The sequence below is a fragment of the Mytilus edulis genome, chromosome 5, assembly GCF_963676685.1.
Source record: "Mytilus edulis chromosome 5, xbMytEdul2.2, whole genome shotgun sequence".
Lineage (NCBI taxonomy): Eukaryota > Metazoa > Mollusca > Bivalvia > Mytilida > Mytilidae > Mytilus > Mytilus edulis.
Genome location: NC_092348.1, coordinates 88,618,009 through 88,635,553, shown reverse-complemented (window position 1 = coordinate 88,635,553; position 17,545 = coordinate 88,618,009). Strand labels below are relative to the sequence as shown.

Here is a 17,545-nt window from a genome sequence, read left to right as displayed (position 1 = left end):
GTAACTTTTTACTTCCACTCATTTCCTCATGATCAATATTACACTTAAAACCTCATTGCAGACATATTTCATTCTAATAATGTGTAAATAATAGAGATTCTTTATTACTGTTATACTATAATCATTAAAAAACTATCTTCCTGAACAAAATCATTAATTATAAAATATTGTTGTGCCTACCACCTCAAAGACACTGACAGGAAACTATGATACTAACAAAATACCTAAATTTATGTATTTCCTCTATGTACAAGCATTTTATAGCTTCTTACATTTGTATTCAATCTTTGTTACTCCATCTTCCCAATAATAAATTCGTGTTAATACTCTTTCTACTTATTGACTAATGAAATAGATGATAACAACGTTATCAACATGAAAACGTTCAGTCATAAACATGTTTTCATAGAAAGACGTCAGTATACCTAAATAGCTATTGTGCTATTATTCTATTGCTATGAAAATTCATATATAGGGAGGAATCTAATATGCAAATTAAGTATAAGATAATAGTTTTTAATGGCGAATAGACTGTTTCATTTGAGGATTAAGATACGTACAGTGTAATGTCACAGTTGTTAATTAGTAGTATTGTGTTCAGTCTGTCATTCCGAGTTGACAAAGTCATTACCGGGAGATTCTAATGTGTAAATTTTTTATTTTGAGTATAATCTACTGTTCAGTTATTAAATGTTGCCGTATTTAGATTTTCTTATACGTAACCATTCGAAGGTAAGCTTTTTTAAATTTATATTTTATTTTCCATTGTATTTTAAAGAGTAAAATCACAAAAATACTGACTGAACTCCGAGGAAGATACAAAAAAGGAAAGTCCCTTATACAATTGGCAAAATCAAAAGCTTAAACACATCAAACGAATGGACAACAACTGGTATATAACAAAATAACAAAAATACCGAACTCAAAAGAAAATACAGATTGGGAAATCCATCAAAACTGAAAAAATCAAACGTTTTAACCTAAAATATTCCGGACTTGGTACAAACATTTTTGAAAGTTAGGCTGACATGAATAGAAAATGAAAATTATCTACTTATTATACCAAAAAGATGCTACTGCAGATGTCAGGATAGTTTAGAATAGTAACAATTCTTACGCGATTTAAACATGCTGATAATAACTTCAGTTGGTGTACTTTAAATTTTTAATAAACATGAATACAATTTCAGTATTGGGATAATCGTGTAAAGGAATACGATGCATCGTTTAAATTCATGTCCTAGAAATTAAAGTTAAGCAAAAAGGCATTCAAGTTCCCTTCATGTCACTATTTCCCTTCACGAAGGTAGTTTAAAATTCTTAAATGAACAACGATGGATAGTTGCACAGATATAGGTAATTTAGGCAAGTCCTAATCACGAACGTTAATGGTTATCTATATATTCATAAATACTGCATATATTTCTGCACAAATGTGTACGGCAAAACGAAAGCATCATTTGATGAACTTTTGTGTTGTTGCAAATAGTGAAATGTTTTTCAAGACAAAATTTACAAAACAGGACAAGGAAACTTTAGCAGTTTAACATAATTAATTGCCTGTCTGTACAAACAGGGATTCTTTCTGTGCCATGAAAATAAAAAAAAAAAAAAAATTTATTCGGCATCATAACAGAATATCTTATTTATTTTAAGCCTTAAGACATATAAGTAAAATAATTGAAAGTTCAGGTTATAAAAGATATCAAAATCGGTGATAAGCTATGTCACAAACTGAACACAAATAACGGTTAACTTCCTTTAGCGAATTGAAAAAACTTAAGTTCATAATAAATTCTTAAATTCTCCACAGTAGTTTTAGATTATTTTTTTTTATTTATCATGTTATTACCGAATCACTGACTACTGAATTGATAATACCCTCGGGGACAAAAAGCCCACCAGCAGCGGTAACGATTCAGAGCAAGCAATTGAAAACAACTGTGAATATATTGCATGCGTTTGAGGCGCATATCTAATTAAGTTAGGAGGGAGCTTTTGAATCGTTTCTTCGGGATTTTGTTTTCAATATAGTAACTTGAGCAGTTAATGCAAACAAATTTCATTATCTACAATACAAGAATGTGCCCATGGGATACAGATGCAACGTCTTGTTTTTTTAATATACAACAGTAGATTTACTAGTTAAATTCTTTTTACAATTTCTTTCTTTGAAACTTAATGACATTTGTTTCTGTATGTTGTCATCAGTGTGTGCTTTGGGGTTTGCTCTCATTGTTTAACGGCAATAGGGTAACTCGATAACGATAAAAATGTCGCCATAAAAACCTCACCTTGAACTATGTTTGATATTTATAAGTATTATGTAAAATTTCATTACATTCGGTGGAGGCAAAGTAAAATAAGAGTGCAGAAACATCATTATTAATTCCAAAATATGTGAAAGTTAAAAAAGAACACAATTAAATTTCTGAAGTAAGAAAGTATAGATGGACAAGGGTAAACCTAATGTCTTTTCCACAGCTGCGAGGACAATCACATACTCGAACAAAGTCAAGTGTTCTCTACTCGTTTCATGACATCAAAAGAAGTAAAGTTTCGCTAAGCCTATTAATTTGTCAAAATTGTTACTTTTATAAAATGATAATTTGTTGTGATTTTTTCTGAAGGTTAAAATTAGGAGTTGATTAGTACGAGGTATATCCCTTTTCGTTAATAGACATCGAAGAAAATTGCATGCTAAGTAAAAGTATCGAATAACAGAATGTGACTGCTTGACATATCTGATAAGTCAGTATGGCACTATGGATTTCCGGGTTATATCAAATTATGACCTTTTAATACACAAGCTATCATTATGTAACGGATGTTGTTACAAACCCGGTAAATAGGTTTATTCGGTAGGTCACATTCATGAAAAGGGATACTATCCTCTTCTTGAAATGTTTTTTTTAACGATTTAGTACTTGCCGTGAAGTATGAGATTATTTCTTCCTTACAAAAATTTTAAAACGATTATATTTCTAACGATGTTAAGGTTCAAAACAGTATTAGCCGCATATAAATATCTTAATCATGTTTAATTCAAACATTTTTCTGTGATACTTGTTCTTAGTGGAAATGTTGGTGGCTGCGTATTATGAATGAGACTAATTTCATGAGAGATTACTACAATTATTTAAAGGGTAAAGTGCGATACAATCAAATTTCAGGTATTTTGACCACGAAAATAAATCTGTACTTTTACATAAAAATGCATTCGTCTGCTTTTATAAACATTTTTTTCGTTGATTATTTTACGAGACAAAAATGTTTATGAATTATGGCTTACAAATAAATTCTAAGACATTACGTCATTCACTTGAGAAAATCCTCAAAACAGCTTCATTTAGGATCTTCTAATTACCATTTGAACTAAAGAAAACCATAAAAGATTTTTTGCTACATATGTCTTTTAAAGATTCTGGCGCGAGTTAAACTTATGGCATAAATGCTTTTTAAAATTAACACCGTTATCTCCTTATTAGCAATAATTGCTTTAAAACATTAGAAATAAAAACAGTTAATGAGCAATGTTAGCTTTAGTGAGAATGAACATACAAATTGAAGATCCTTTAGAGTACAAGGTGTAGCAACCTAATGGCATAGTTTGTTATTAAAACTTAAAGAATGATACATTTCTGTTATGCTCTTAAAGAGTTATATAGAGAGTGTATTTCTTTCTAACCAAAATTTTGTTAACGTTTTGTGGCGTTTGTTGTTGTTTTCTAAACGCTACAAAAGTAGAAACAAACACATCGTTTAATCAGTGTTTACTGACCCTGTTTGAACTTTCAATAATGCATGCACATGTTGTTGGTAAACAGACTTTTTACAAACGTATAAACAAATACATCGTTTAATCAGGGTAAAGTTAGAAACAAATGTAGCGTTTGTTCTAACAAACGATGAACGACAAACTGAAGACGCATTTTTAGCGAGTGCATAGTTTGTCAAAGTTTATGTAATCTTTGTAAACGTATGTTAGAAACACATGATCAAAACAATCGCGCGCTTAGCCGTTTGCATCGTTTGTGTTCGAAAGAAATGCACCCATAGTCACATAATATGTCATTCGTAACTATCCAAATTCAAGTAAGATCGCAGTTTCCTGTGTATTATTTAATGAAGCATCAAGAAAGCACTTGTTTATACAAAATACGGTCTATTGTTAATAACTGAGGAATTAACCTTTGATATAGTGACTTAATAGTCAACAAAAATCTTCCACTCATGCAAATACAATTGACGATATATCATCTAAGGGTGCAATCACATTTGTAGTACCATAATAATTGATTAAGCAACTAGAGACCACCTTTCGGCTTAGTCTTATATCCTCACTGCGACTACGAACTATAAATTAAGATTCTAGCTTCACTGATCAATCTTTTGTAAACCAAAGGAGCGTCAGATGTACGCAATTTTAAGTCTGGTTCATGATGAATTAATAAATGAGGACAATTTTCGCATTAAATGTGACCGTATATTCGAAGAAATTCGGATCCGGAATAGAAATGGCTGGTTAACTGATAACATATTTTTCGATCTATGAGTTTGAATGTCCCTCTGGTATCCTTCGCCCCTCTCGTATGTATTAATAGTCTTCTTAAATTTTCAACAATTTCAAAAATAAAAATGTTTGTGAGATTGAAGGGGAAAACTTGCATCCATTTTGCAGTGGGAAAGAAAACTAGACTGCATTGTTCTAACCTTTGGAATGAAATACTATGAATGGGTTAATCTAGAGTTATGTAAAAAAGACACTGTTGCTTAATAAATAACACCATTGATATATTTGGTAGGAATATTGATTGTAATTTCATGACAAGTATAGTTAAAGACATAAACATTATTAGGTAACTTCAAGTATATATTTCATCGATAAATATCGTCACATTTGTTTTGTTTATCTAAAAAGCAGTGATAAGGTAAAGACAATGTATAATGTAACAATCAGCCTCATAATGCAACCGTAAAAGGTTTTGCGGAAACCTGTGTATCCCCTGCAAATTGCTGCTAAGAGGCTGAAATGTAAAAAAATCATATAAAATACGAAAATTAAATAACGTATATCATGTGGATAAGATTCTTTCGAAGATAAAAAAAAATGCCTTCATGGATTGCCAAAATAATTGATGTATAACATACTTAATCTACGTACTGAACCTAAATGTCAACTACGCCGACGCCGATGAAAAAGACATCTGACGAATACAATGGAAATTGAAGAAGCCACAAAAAAACCCGCTCACTTGATTTCTTAGCTTCTTTACAAGCATTTGAAATTCAATCAAGCACAATTATAATTTTAACACGATTAAAACAGTATTACTTTGATTTTTCCTGATGCTGTCTCATAATAGTAAAGACATTGTGTTCAAGTTTCCTTGGTTCACGAAGATTCGATTAAGTTATTGATGCAAAACATTAAAAACAAGAATGTGTCCCCAGTACACGAATGCCCCACTCGCACTATTATTTTCTATGTTCAGTGAACCGTGAAATTGGGGTAAACCCTCTAATTTGGCATTAAAATTTAAAAGATCATATCATAGGGAACATGTATACTAAGTTTGAAGTCGATTGGACTTCAACTTCATCAAAAACTACCTTGACCAAAAACTTTAACCTGAAGCGGGACAGACGGACGAACGAACGAACGGACGGACGTACGAACGGACGCACACACCAGAAAACATAATGCCTCTCTACTATCGTAGGTGGGGCATAAAAATTACAACACATTATACATTGTACATTGACGATATCTATGTCGTCCTGGCAACAGACTGCAGAATCAATTGGTGTAACTTGGTTGTGATTGATAGCATCAATAGGTCTAGACTGATATTAGTCCTCTCAATAGGTGTAACTTGGTTGTGATTGATAGCATCAATAGGTCTAGACTGATATTAGTCCTCTCAATAGGTGTAACTTGGTTGTGATTGATAGCATTAATTGGTCTAGACTGATGTCAGTCCTCACAATAGGTGTAACTTGGTTGTGATTGATAGCATTAATTGGTCAAGACTGATATTAGTCCTCATTCTGGCACAGAGTAATTGTTAAATTATATAGCCACTTATAAAATAGCCCCAATAATATTTCGTGATAGACATCATCCGACCAAAAAAATATATAAAACTATTTTAGGGACGAACTGTGTATCACTGCATCCGAAACAGAAAATAAGTTAACAAAAATACCGAACTTAAAAGCGAATTATAAAAAAGAGGAAGTCAAAAATAACTGACAAAATCAAATGTTAAACTTTATCAACATACGGAACGAACGGAAAGCAACCGTTATATACCTGACTATGAATACTAAAGTCAATAGTTTAATTCTTTTCCTTGTCAAATATTAACAAAATTATTAAAAATCACAATTTGTTCTCCCTAAGATAAAATACTTGTATCTACGTTGGCCATTCTTTTTTATGAAACAAAGCAATACCAACTTTTTTAATGTTTTAATACTATATAAAATTAGTGTCAAACATGAAACGTAATGAACTGTATCATAATGGTATTCAACGACAACATTGGCACAAAAAATCCTCTTCCTCAACTCATCTTAACATTTATCTAAGTAGACTGTAGAAATTATACTTAATATCAATTTTGAATAAAAATGGAGATATTTTGGTTGTAATAATTCAGATAATTTAACTTGTAATGGTGATTTGACGTTACATCCGTCTCATAAAATATGCAAGATGATTTAATATACGAAGTCATTCATAAATTCTATAAAAACTTGTGTTTGTCAATGTCGTATTTCAGACATAACCCCGATAAAAATATGACACACTTCATATATATTTTATGGCCACACTAGGCTTCTACAAAAAATGACCACGTTTCCTTGCTGTTGTTTCTCTTTAATGGGTTCCAAATGAATATAAATAAATTTCAAAATCAAAGAAATCTGTAACAATTTAATTATTTTTGTTCAACTCCATCCATCTATCTTCAATTAGTTAAAGCTATGGTATTTTCGTTTGCAAAACGCAGCATCAGAGTAAGTTATATTCTATGAGGTTTAAAGGTCGTAAAGAAAATATAAAAACAACATGTTATAAAATTTAAGCACCCGAAGCGGTTTTCTGCATTTACCTTGATCAGGAACGATCAAAGCCATAGTATGAAAAAGAAATGATACCGTTGAAAAGATTAGGAAATCTTTGGAAGAGGTGAACGTAGACGTAATATGAAAGAACTTAGTAACTTTAATATTCACATGCAGCGAAATTACTTTATGTGTGGCAATGAATACCGACCGAGCGCAGACACTCGAGAACGTTAAACACAAATGCAACATTGGTAAAAAAAAATATAAACAAGTGAATACCCTGCTAATAATGTAAGACAAAAATTATGTCATCTTCCAAATGTTTTAACAGCGGTATTCTACTTTGCCTTTACTGAAGTAAAAAACCAGTTATTAACATAAAATATTTAGTTCACGTTGCTGCAACAGCACTATACGACATATACAACCAGTTATAACAATATTTGAAATTGTTAAGAGTGCTGTCTTTAAATAAAAGATCCAGTGTAAGAACATGCTTAATTTCTTTGATACGTATAATCAGTGTGCAATATTTCACAAGACTAAATGCGATCAATTACACTGATTTGATTCAGTTACATATCATTTATCTGTCGTTTTACAAAAAAAAAAAAAAAAAATGAAATGCACAAGGTTTTTTTCAGATCACACTAAGCAAAGGAAACGAATTAATTGCAAACCTGATGTACATATTTTTATAGTTTCGTAAAGACAATTGTATTTACCAAATATTGAATATTCCGTTCATTTCCTCGTTTAATTAAAATTGATATCGCTTTTTTTTTAGTATTCGTACCCATTAAATAATTGTTACACAGTATGTAATGTGTTCTTAATCAATGTTAAAAGTGTTTTAATTCAATTATTAAGTCTGTGAACATGTGCAAATTTCGCTCGAATTATGGTTTGCCGTTATAATGACTTTACGCTGCATAAAGCATCATCAGCAATAATTAACACACTTCATAATCTTTTTAACCAGTTAATCACATCTAATGTAACATGTGCGTTAAGTTAAATAATTAATTCACTTAAAGATTAGTGATCAAATATTTCTTTCAATTTCAAATTCATAGTCGTCCCCAAAAATTCATATGAATAAAAGACAGGTGCTGGGGAAGTGTAAGTAGTACCTTTTCATGAGTAGCCTACGTTTAACTACTTGTGCAATGAAAATTAGGCTCCAGATCGTCAACTCAAAGTACAATTGTGACATTTACTATTGAACATGGTCTTCTTTGACGCTAATATTCCATTACACAACATAAAGTGAATTCACAAAAGTACTCCGAGGAAAATTCAAAAAGGAAAGAACCTAATCAAATGGCAAAATCAAAAGCTCAAACACATTAACCGAATGAATAACAACTGTCATATTTCTGACTTGTTTGAATGGCATGATAGCAAAAGTAATATATTGAGAAATTTCATTTTAAATCGTAATAATTATCAAACCCTTGACAGGTAACAAAAATTCTTGAACATCGTTTCAACTAAAAGAATATACTTTGCATAGACAGTATATATAAACAAGAATGTGTCCTCAGTACACGAATGCCCCACTCGCACTATCATTTTCTATGTTCAGTGGACCGTGAAATTGGGGTATAATCTCTAATTTGGCATTAAAATTAGAAAGATCATATCATAGGGAACATGTGTACTAAGTTTGAAGTCGATTGGACTTCAACTTCATCAAAAACTACCTCGACCAAAAACTTTAACCTGAAGCGGGACAGACGGACGAACGAACGAATGGACGAACGGACGGACGGACGAACGGACGCACAGACCAGAAAACATAATGCCCCTCTACTATCGTAGGTGGGGCATAAAAAGAAGATGTGGTATGATTGCCAATGAGACAACTATCCACAAAAGACCAAAATGACACAGACATTAACAACTATAGGTCACCGTACGGCCTTCAACAATGACCAAACCCATACCGCATAGTCAGCTATAAAAGGCCCCGATAAGACAATGTAAAACAATTAAAACGAGAAAACTAACGGCCTTATTTATGTAAAAAAAAATGAACGTAAAACAAATATGTAACACATAAACAAACGACAACCACTGAATTACAGGCTCCTGACTTGGGATAGGCACATACATAAATAATGTGGAGGGGTTAAACATATTAGCGGGATCCCAACCCTCCCCTAACCTGGGCTAGTGGTATAACAGTACAACATAAGAACGAACTATAGGTATTGTTAAAAAAAGTTAAGCAAACTATATGGAAAGATTATAAGAGTTTTCATCTCAATATCGATGTGTCCTCGGCAAGATTAGGAGTATATATATAACTGTATTTGTAGATTACTCGTTAAAAGTTATATGTGAAATATTTTTCTTAAGGCAAGCATCATCAACATGGCAAAACACAAATTGAAAGGCTAAATTTATCATAAACAACAGTAAAAAGGTATCAAAAACATCACCGTGTGAAATACGTCCGAGTTAATCATCGATATTGTTTTATTACAATACGTGCTTTAATGTAATATGTAATATATGTTAATCAAAATCTAAAAAGAACTTTCAATGTGTGAAATTAATTAAGATCACATTCGATAACAAAACTCGATTGAACAGGTAATAAGAGGTTCTTGAACCTCCAATGTACAATGTCGGTTAAGACCTCAGACATTAAAGTGTCTAACGGAAACAAATATCTCACAGGTATCAGTAATGGACATAATGTCAATGCATTTGCTGAGGGTAAGTAATTTGTACAATGCTTTAGTTATGAAAATGAGTTTGTTATTTAAAGTTACGTTCATCGTTGGTAAATGATGAAAACGTAAATATTGTATTCTTCTATTTTGCAGTTTTCGGTGATTCAATCTTTCTTTCTTTCTAGCTACAATTCCACTAAGAACAATTTTAAAATACCATTGATTCATTGAATGGAACGATTTAACACAGAAATGAAAAACTATGTAATTGGAATTAGTTATCAAAGGTACCAGGATTATAATTTAGTACGCCAGACGCGCGTTTCGTCTACATAAGACTCATCAGTGACGCTCATATCAAAATATTTATAAAGCCAAACAAGTACAAAGTTGAAGAGGTAAAGATTCGGAAAGGAAATCATTTTTTTTTCAAATTCGTTGGTTGTTTGTACAATTTGTTACTATGAAACTGTTTTAATGGTCATTTAAAAAGAAATACCCATAACATCAACTTTATACTGAAAAAGTTTATTACACGGAGTGTCAACAGTCTTTTAACTTTTCAAGCATTAAACGTTTTTACTATATATAATATGAAATAGTTAATACTAAGACAGCCTTCTTTACAACTGTAAAAGCTTAGTTGAATAACATTGACTATGTGAAAGAATAAAAAAATGTATTAACGAATTCGACATACTAACGAAGGTTCACTGTATGTGAAATTTGCAACTTGAAATAAAATAATCATTGGTAAACAAACCCAGTCAAAGAATCCTCCATTGTTAAATAATTTATTATTTGTCATATTGCGAAGTCCTAGCGTAATGAAATATCATAAAGCGATGATTTTTTCTCTGAAAGATATTAATATAATTAAAAGCAAAAAAATAACTTAAATTCTTCCTTACTATATTAATATCTATAGTGAACAGAATGAATACCTGTCAGCTATTTACATTGTAAACAGAAGTAGCAAAGAGTATAACACAATCCGATTTAATTTACCAGTCATGTAGAGGATGTTATGGATGACAGTAGTATTGTACTTCCTTAATTTGAAATGTCTTAAGAATAATAAAATATAAAAGAATTAATTAGGAATTCTATTAGAACACAGAATTTGTGAAGACAATTGTCGAGTTCAGATATTGTCTTCCATATAACAATTGCATATAAAAGTCAAAAGAAGATAAAAAGGAATCATTGATAAACAATATCAATTTAGTTTTCCAATAACCTGGTTTATTTCTTTCCAAAAGGCTAGTAATACTCTAAAAATTCTTATAACTATACAGTTGTCGTTTGTTTATGTAATTTATACGTTTTTCTCGTTTTTCGTTTTTTATATAGATTAGACCGTTGGTTTTCCCGTTTGAATGGTTTTACACTAGTAATTTTGGGGCCCTTTTATAGCTTATTGTGTTCGGTGTGAGTCAAGGCTCCGTGTTGAAGGCCATTCATTGACCTATAATGGTTTACTTTTATAATTTGTTATTTGTACGGAGAGTTGTCTCATTGGCAATCATACCACATCATATATCTATATATGTTGATAGACTAAAATATTATAGAAGTGAATAATCTGCTAAATTTTCCGATTTACATATGTTTGACTGACCAAAGTTAAATTTTCAGCAGGTAATATAATAATGGTCATGTTTCGTCTTAATTACACGTGTATCTCCAGATGATCAATTAAGATGGACAGACATTTATCTTATGTAGACGTTTACTTCTGACTTTCATTGTAAATTATAGTTTCTATCTCCGGTTTCGAAGGAATTTTCAAACTCACAAGTCGAAGAAGTGACAAACTGACAACGCCTAGACTTTACAAAACAAATTGAATCAAAGACAAAGAATGAGCTACAAAACACAAAATAGAAACCAGATAAACAATAAAATCAATGAAAATGCATTAAAAGACATTGCACCATATACTCAATTCTTTGATTAGCAAAACACAATTAATTATTCACGACATCAATATAAAAACACTTTTTATTTAATTAAAAACCTACCAGTGAAAATCTCTAGATTCTATGCATGCATTTGATGTTATTTTTAGAAGAGTTTTTTTGTCCGCAATTAAGGTAACAGTACATACTCGATGTTAAAATCTTGTTAAAAAAAGAGGGACGAACGATACCAAACGGACAGTAAAACTCATAAATCTAAAACAAACTGACAACGCCATGGCTAAAAATGAAAATGACAAACAGAAAAACAATAGTTAACATGACACAACATAGAAAACTAAAGAATAAACAACACGAACCCCACGAAAAACTAGGGGTGATCTCAGGTGCTCCGGAAGGGTAAGCAGATCCTGCTCCACATGTGGGTTAATCGATTAGTAGTAGGACAATTCAAGATAAAAAAAAACAAAAAAATGGTGGGACGTGTTAAGTTAATAACCAATCTTATCAAATTTAATCTCCTACGCGTTAATTTTAATTATCTAGATATCATATGTATTCATCCTCGATTAGCAGGGTAAAGCGGAAGGTGTCAATGGTTAATTATTAGTTGGATCCGACGATATCTAGGTGAATGGACGATATTAGTATACCTAATCCAATATTAACTCTTGCACCAAGTTTTCTTACACTGACACATACCTCCTGATAAATATTTAAATACAGTTTTGGTGAATCATATAGATCTCTTTGTTTGATTAAGTCAACCAAACTATACAGCTTAAGCATAAGCAGTCTCTTAAAACGACTGCATCCGACTTTTATATGACCCTTGTATGGCCTTCGACTGTAATTTGGTATTTGGTCAGGTTGTTGTCTCTTTGGCACATTCCCCATATCCATTCTCGATTTTATCATTTTTCTACTCAATTATGTCAAAACATGTGGCAATATATGCACCCTTTAAAATTAAATCGGATTTGGTAAGCCTTTTTGGCATGTTGTGTGTAAGTTCATTACATGACTGTAGATTTGTGAAAAATCCCGCAGTAGCAGTGGGTGATGTTTGATATGTTCTAGAGTTCAGTATTTGAAGAGGTTATGCTAAGAATAGAACATGTGCAAAGTTTCAATAAATAAGTATCTTTCCCTTCAAGTTAAAAGCATGGATAGATATAGGAAGATGTGGTATGAGTGCCAATGAGACAACTCTCCATCCAAATAACAATTTATAAAAGTAAACCATTTAAGGTCAATGTACGGATGTCTGCTTTAACACTTTTCGCTTTTTTTAGGCTGTGGTCAGAATCTTATGCTTTATCCGTATCTAATTTATGTCAAAAATACAATTTCCGTTTCAGACTATTCAATATAATTGACAACTCTCCCATATCCAAGGCTCTATCTTTCGCATGTCGAAATTTTCAATTGTCGGGTATCTCACCTTATAAAACCAAATAGAACTGAACGAGTCAGATTCATCCTGGTCACGTCATCATAATAGTGACGTATTAAACTTGAACAAACTGGTGTTGTCTGTTCTGTTGTCTGTTCTGTGGTCGGGTTGTTGTCTCTTTGATAAATTCCCCATTTCCATTCTCAATTTTATTAATAAGAATAATTCTGATTACAGTTATATTTGTATTGGAGTTGAAAATCTATATTACGTTATATTTACAACGATATCGTATTAATCTCTTAAGCACGACCCTGAAAAACGAACTATATTGTCTTGTTTAGGTAAATGATATATCATATTATGAAAAAAAATATGTTTAAACTGCACAAAACATTGTTTTGTTTCTCATGTTCATCTAGCCCAAATCCTATCTTGTATTTAGCAGTGTTCCTCTTTTTCTATTATTACACCATGTCTTACATAGACGAGCCCTTTAACATTGCTTGTTTGCTGAAATCAATTTATATAATAGTAAAAACGATAGATATAAGAAAATGTGGTATGAGTGCCAATGAGACAACTGCCCATCTAAGTCACAATTTGTAAAACTAAACTATTATGTACAAAAGTACGGTCTTCAACACGGAGCTTTGGCTCATTATTTTATTAATCTTATTGTTCATCGAAAAACAATATATATGGGTATCCATTGATCCCACAAATTCATTACATATTCTCCTCAGAAACTAACAAAACCTTTAAATAGACTTATTAAAAGGGGATATAGTTACGATACTGTGGTCAGGTCATTAAAGATTGCATATTTTGGCTTTAACATTGATTCACTGATAGGGTCTTTGCATCGGAACTAAACACATTTATTTCTAAAAAAAACAGTTGTTGGCATGACACGGGTTATGTTCTTCTCATATATTTTATGATAGTATGATACTAAACCCCTAACGGGAGGGATTGTACCTGATATTCATATGATGAAGACATAATCTTTCAATCAGTTTAATTGAGGTCTGGAGCTGGCATGTCAGTTAACTGCTAGTAGTCTGTTGTTATTTATGTATTATTGTCATTTTATTTATTTTCTTTTGTTACATCTTTTGACATCAGACTCGGACTTCTCTTGAACTGAATTTTAATGTGCGTATTGTTATTCTTTTACTTTTCTACATTGGCTAGAGGTATAGGGGGAGGGTTGAGATCTCATAAACATGTTTAACCCCGCCGCAATTTTGCGCCTGTCCCAAGTCAGGAGCCTCTGGCCTTTGTTAGTCTTGTATGATTTTAAATTTTAGTTTCTTGTGTATAATTCGGAGTTTAGTATGACGTCCATTATCACTGTACTATTATGCATATTTTAGGGGCCAGCTGAAGGACACCTACGGGTGCGGGAATTCTCGCTACATTGAAGACCCATTGGTTGCCTTCGGCTGTTGTTTGCTCTATGGTCGGGTGGTTGTCGCTTTGACATATTCACCATTTCCTTTCTCAATTTTATTACATGCACAGTAAAAACACGTAAAAAGCGCTTGAATTTTGTTTCCATACATTTAAACAGTCTAGGGATTACATAATATCAGATAATTTGAGCAAAATGCCAGTTCATGGATATTTTTTTAAATTTTAAACTGCAAACTATGGTTTCAAAAAGCTGCCCTTAACCTAAATTGTTCATGCTTAATGTTATAAGAAGTTTCAATGTGTACACACATGCTGATTTCATTACAGACAGTAGAACAGACCGAAGGTGTATTCAAACTTATAAGTCGAAAACGAACTGATAGGGTTATGGTATAAACCAGAAAACGACCAAAAAACATCGATGCACTTTAAATAAATTTCAAAAGTGTTACAATTTGATTTTCAACTTTCTTAGCTAATCAGTGAAGTATTGACTTCGTTTGTCGCGCATTCTCTAAATCATCACAACTGTTTTCCCCTTCAATTTTATTTATTTATTTAGTTAACAATCTAGTTGTACAACACATAATCAAAAAGTAGTTTAACGTTAAATCAAGTGTAAATCCTTATCAGAAAACTTTGCAAGCATTAACATTTAATGAAACAATTTGTGTCTCAGTATCATAAATTTCCATTAGAAGAAACAACAACTACTGCAAGATTTCAAAATAATTTGCAATCACTTCATTTTACTAAGAAATGATGTAATGTTAATTGGGTATCACAATTTAATCAATCATCGATGAAGTTTTGGTTTTCACTAAATCCGTAATTTAAATTTCTTCTGAGCAATTAAATCTGCACTTTTATATGAAAGGTTACGTATTATTGAAGAAATAGATAATTCAATTAGACGAAGTTCATTTTTAAGTCTTTGACAGGTGTTCATTTTTTATAACATTGATTTTTTTTTTTGGAATGTTAATTGGAATTTTAAAAGTTACCGATGTTCTTCGAAGAAGGTAAACACACTTTCCTGATATTACACTGCAAAAGTTTTTAAAATACAGATAAAAACTGTTTTACATAGAAAAAGTTTTAGATTTGCTAACATACTACATGCACACTGTGTATTCAATAAACCTAACGAAAAAAACATAAAAAATATTTTATAACTTAAGCTTCCATGATTAACGAGAAACTATAACTTCTATTTTTATGTTGCAGTTTGCAATCAATAACTAAGTCAAAAGTAGTAAGATATGTGCGTAAATGATATTAAAGGTAAAATCACAAAAATACTGAACTCCGAGGAAAATTCAAAACGGAAAGTCAAAAAAGGATATGGCTAATGTTAGTGATTTTTAATTTGTTTATCAAACTTTTCATTTCTTTTTTCTCGTAGAAAATGGCTGGCTGCCTTAACAGAAGTCTAGGGAATATGACAACAGAACCACCACCGGATTTATCCCCGCAGGCCGTTTTAGAAAGACAAATACATTTCTATTTTATGGAGGTTGGAGTGCCAGTTGTCTGTGCATTTGGATTAGTCGGAAATTTACTTAATCTTCTTGTATTAACAAAGGAGAAAATTCATAGATCTCTTACTAAAATGGAAAAGTCAGCACATCTAGGACTGATTGGATTAGCAGTGTCTGATTTTATGTTCTGCCTTCTAGCATTGTTATTCACATTAATGCCTAGTCAATCAAATTACACCGAACAAAACGCAATCCTCTATTATGAGTGGTTGGGATCTAGTCTTATTACAGTCTTCATCATCACAAGCACGTGGCTAATTGTAGTTATGGCCGGAGAGAGATATTTAGCAGTATGTCATCCATTCAAAGCTAGAAAAATAATATCATTAAAGAAGACAAAAATTACAATTTTCCTTGTATATATGTTGTGTATGATATTTTCTATACCTCTTTTCTTCGAAAATATCCTTAAAAAGACAAAATGTGTAGATAATACTGTTCTGTACGAGATAACAGCTCGAAAGGAATATGGGCGTGATATGATAGCTTTACGTAGAATGATCTGGGCTTTACTTTTCGATTTCATTCCATGTGCGGCTTTGTTATATTTCAATGCTTGTCTGATCTACAAAATACACAGAGCAAAGAAATTGAGGAAGCAAATGGTAAATGGACACGACGGAAATAGGTGTCGCTTTAATAGCACTACCACTTCCGTTACAACTCCAACAAGCGATCCAGATCTGTACTCAACAGTTTCATCGAAAACACGAAGTCGTCTTATTAAACCAAAACGAAAACAGTCTGATAACGCATTGAACAGTGTCACTGCTACGCTGGTAGCTGTTGTTGTGTTGTTCCTTATACTTGTTTCACCATCAGAAGTACTGAAATTCATATATACGAAAGTCACAAATGAAACACACGGTAAAAACTACACACTGCTAATGATAAAACATGTGACAAATTTCATGCAGGCATTGAACTTCTCTGTTAACTTTGTGTTATATTGTGCTGTAAATAAGTCTTTTAGAAAAACACTGAAAAACCTTTTCTGTTTCTGCGACCATCACAGCACACATTATCACAGATCTCACAACGATGTCAAGTTAGGGAACATGGTTCCTTTGTTTAAAAACAATGTGTCGTAATATTAAGGCTATTATGTTAAAACTTGCTCATATTCAGTATCCAGTCATTAAAGATGCTTTGAATATCTTTTTTCAATAATCATATCAATAAGCTTCAAAAGTTTGGACGTTGCAGATGTAACATTTTCAAAAAGGGACACATTTCTAATCCATGAGATTTTAGAATCTTATGGCATTCAATGATCTTATTGATAGATATAAACTACGAATATGCTAGAATGTTAGAATCAAAGGAGATTTAAACACACACAAAAGAAGGTGTGAGATGTATTACAAACATTAACTGTAGAAAAATTGCACAATTCACAAATCTTATATAAATGAAAAGAGAGAAAAAGACTTATTAAATAAGGCAGATACAACATAAAATACAAACTGGCACACTCAAAAGAAGGCAGATTAAACCTTTTCCGAA

At 31.8% G+C, this 17,545-nt stretch overlaps 2 protein-coding genes across 2 annotated transcripts in view; one reads left to right on the top strand and one right to left on the bottom strand.

The window, feature by feature from the left end:
- The window catches only part of LOC139524734 (ATP-dependent DNA helicase Q4-like), a 210,832-nt gene that overhangs the window by 74,389 nt on the left and 118,898 nt on the right, over positions 1–17,545 (bottom strand). The window lies entirely within an intron of this gene.
- LOC139524744 (probable G-protein coupled receptor 139) lies at positions 592–17,181 on the top strand. Its single transcript, XM_071319800.1, has 2 exons — positions 592–732; positions 15,904–17,181. Exons 1-2 carry the CDS (start codon positions 691–693, stop codon positions 17,128–17,130), a joined length of 1,269 nt encoding a protein of 422 aa, XP_071175901.1. The 5' UTR covers positions 592–690; the 3' UTR covers positions 17,131–17,181.

Bases quoted from the DNA above. Each gene is read 5' to 3' on its own strand.
- LOC139524744 (XM_071319800.1), top strand. From the start codon at position 691: ATGTTGCCGTATTTAGATTTTCTTATACGTAACCATTCGAAG. The intron at 733-15,903 runs GTAAGCTTTTTT...TTTTTCTCGTAG, and splicing joins TTATACGTAACCATTCGAAG to AAAATGGCTGGCTGCCTTAA.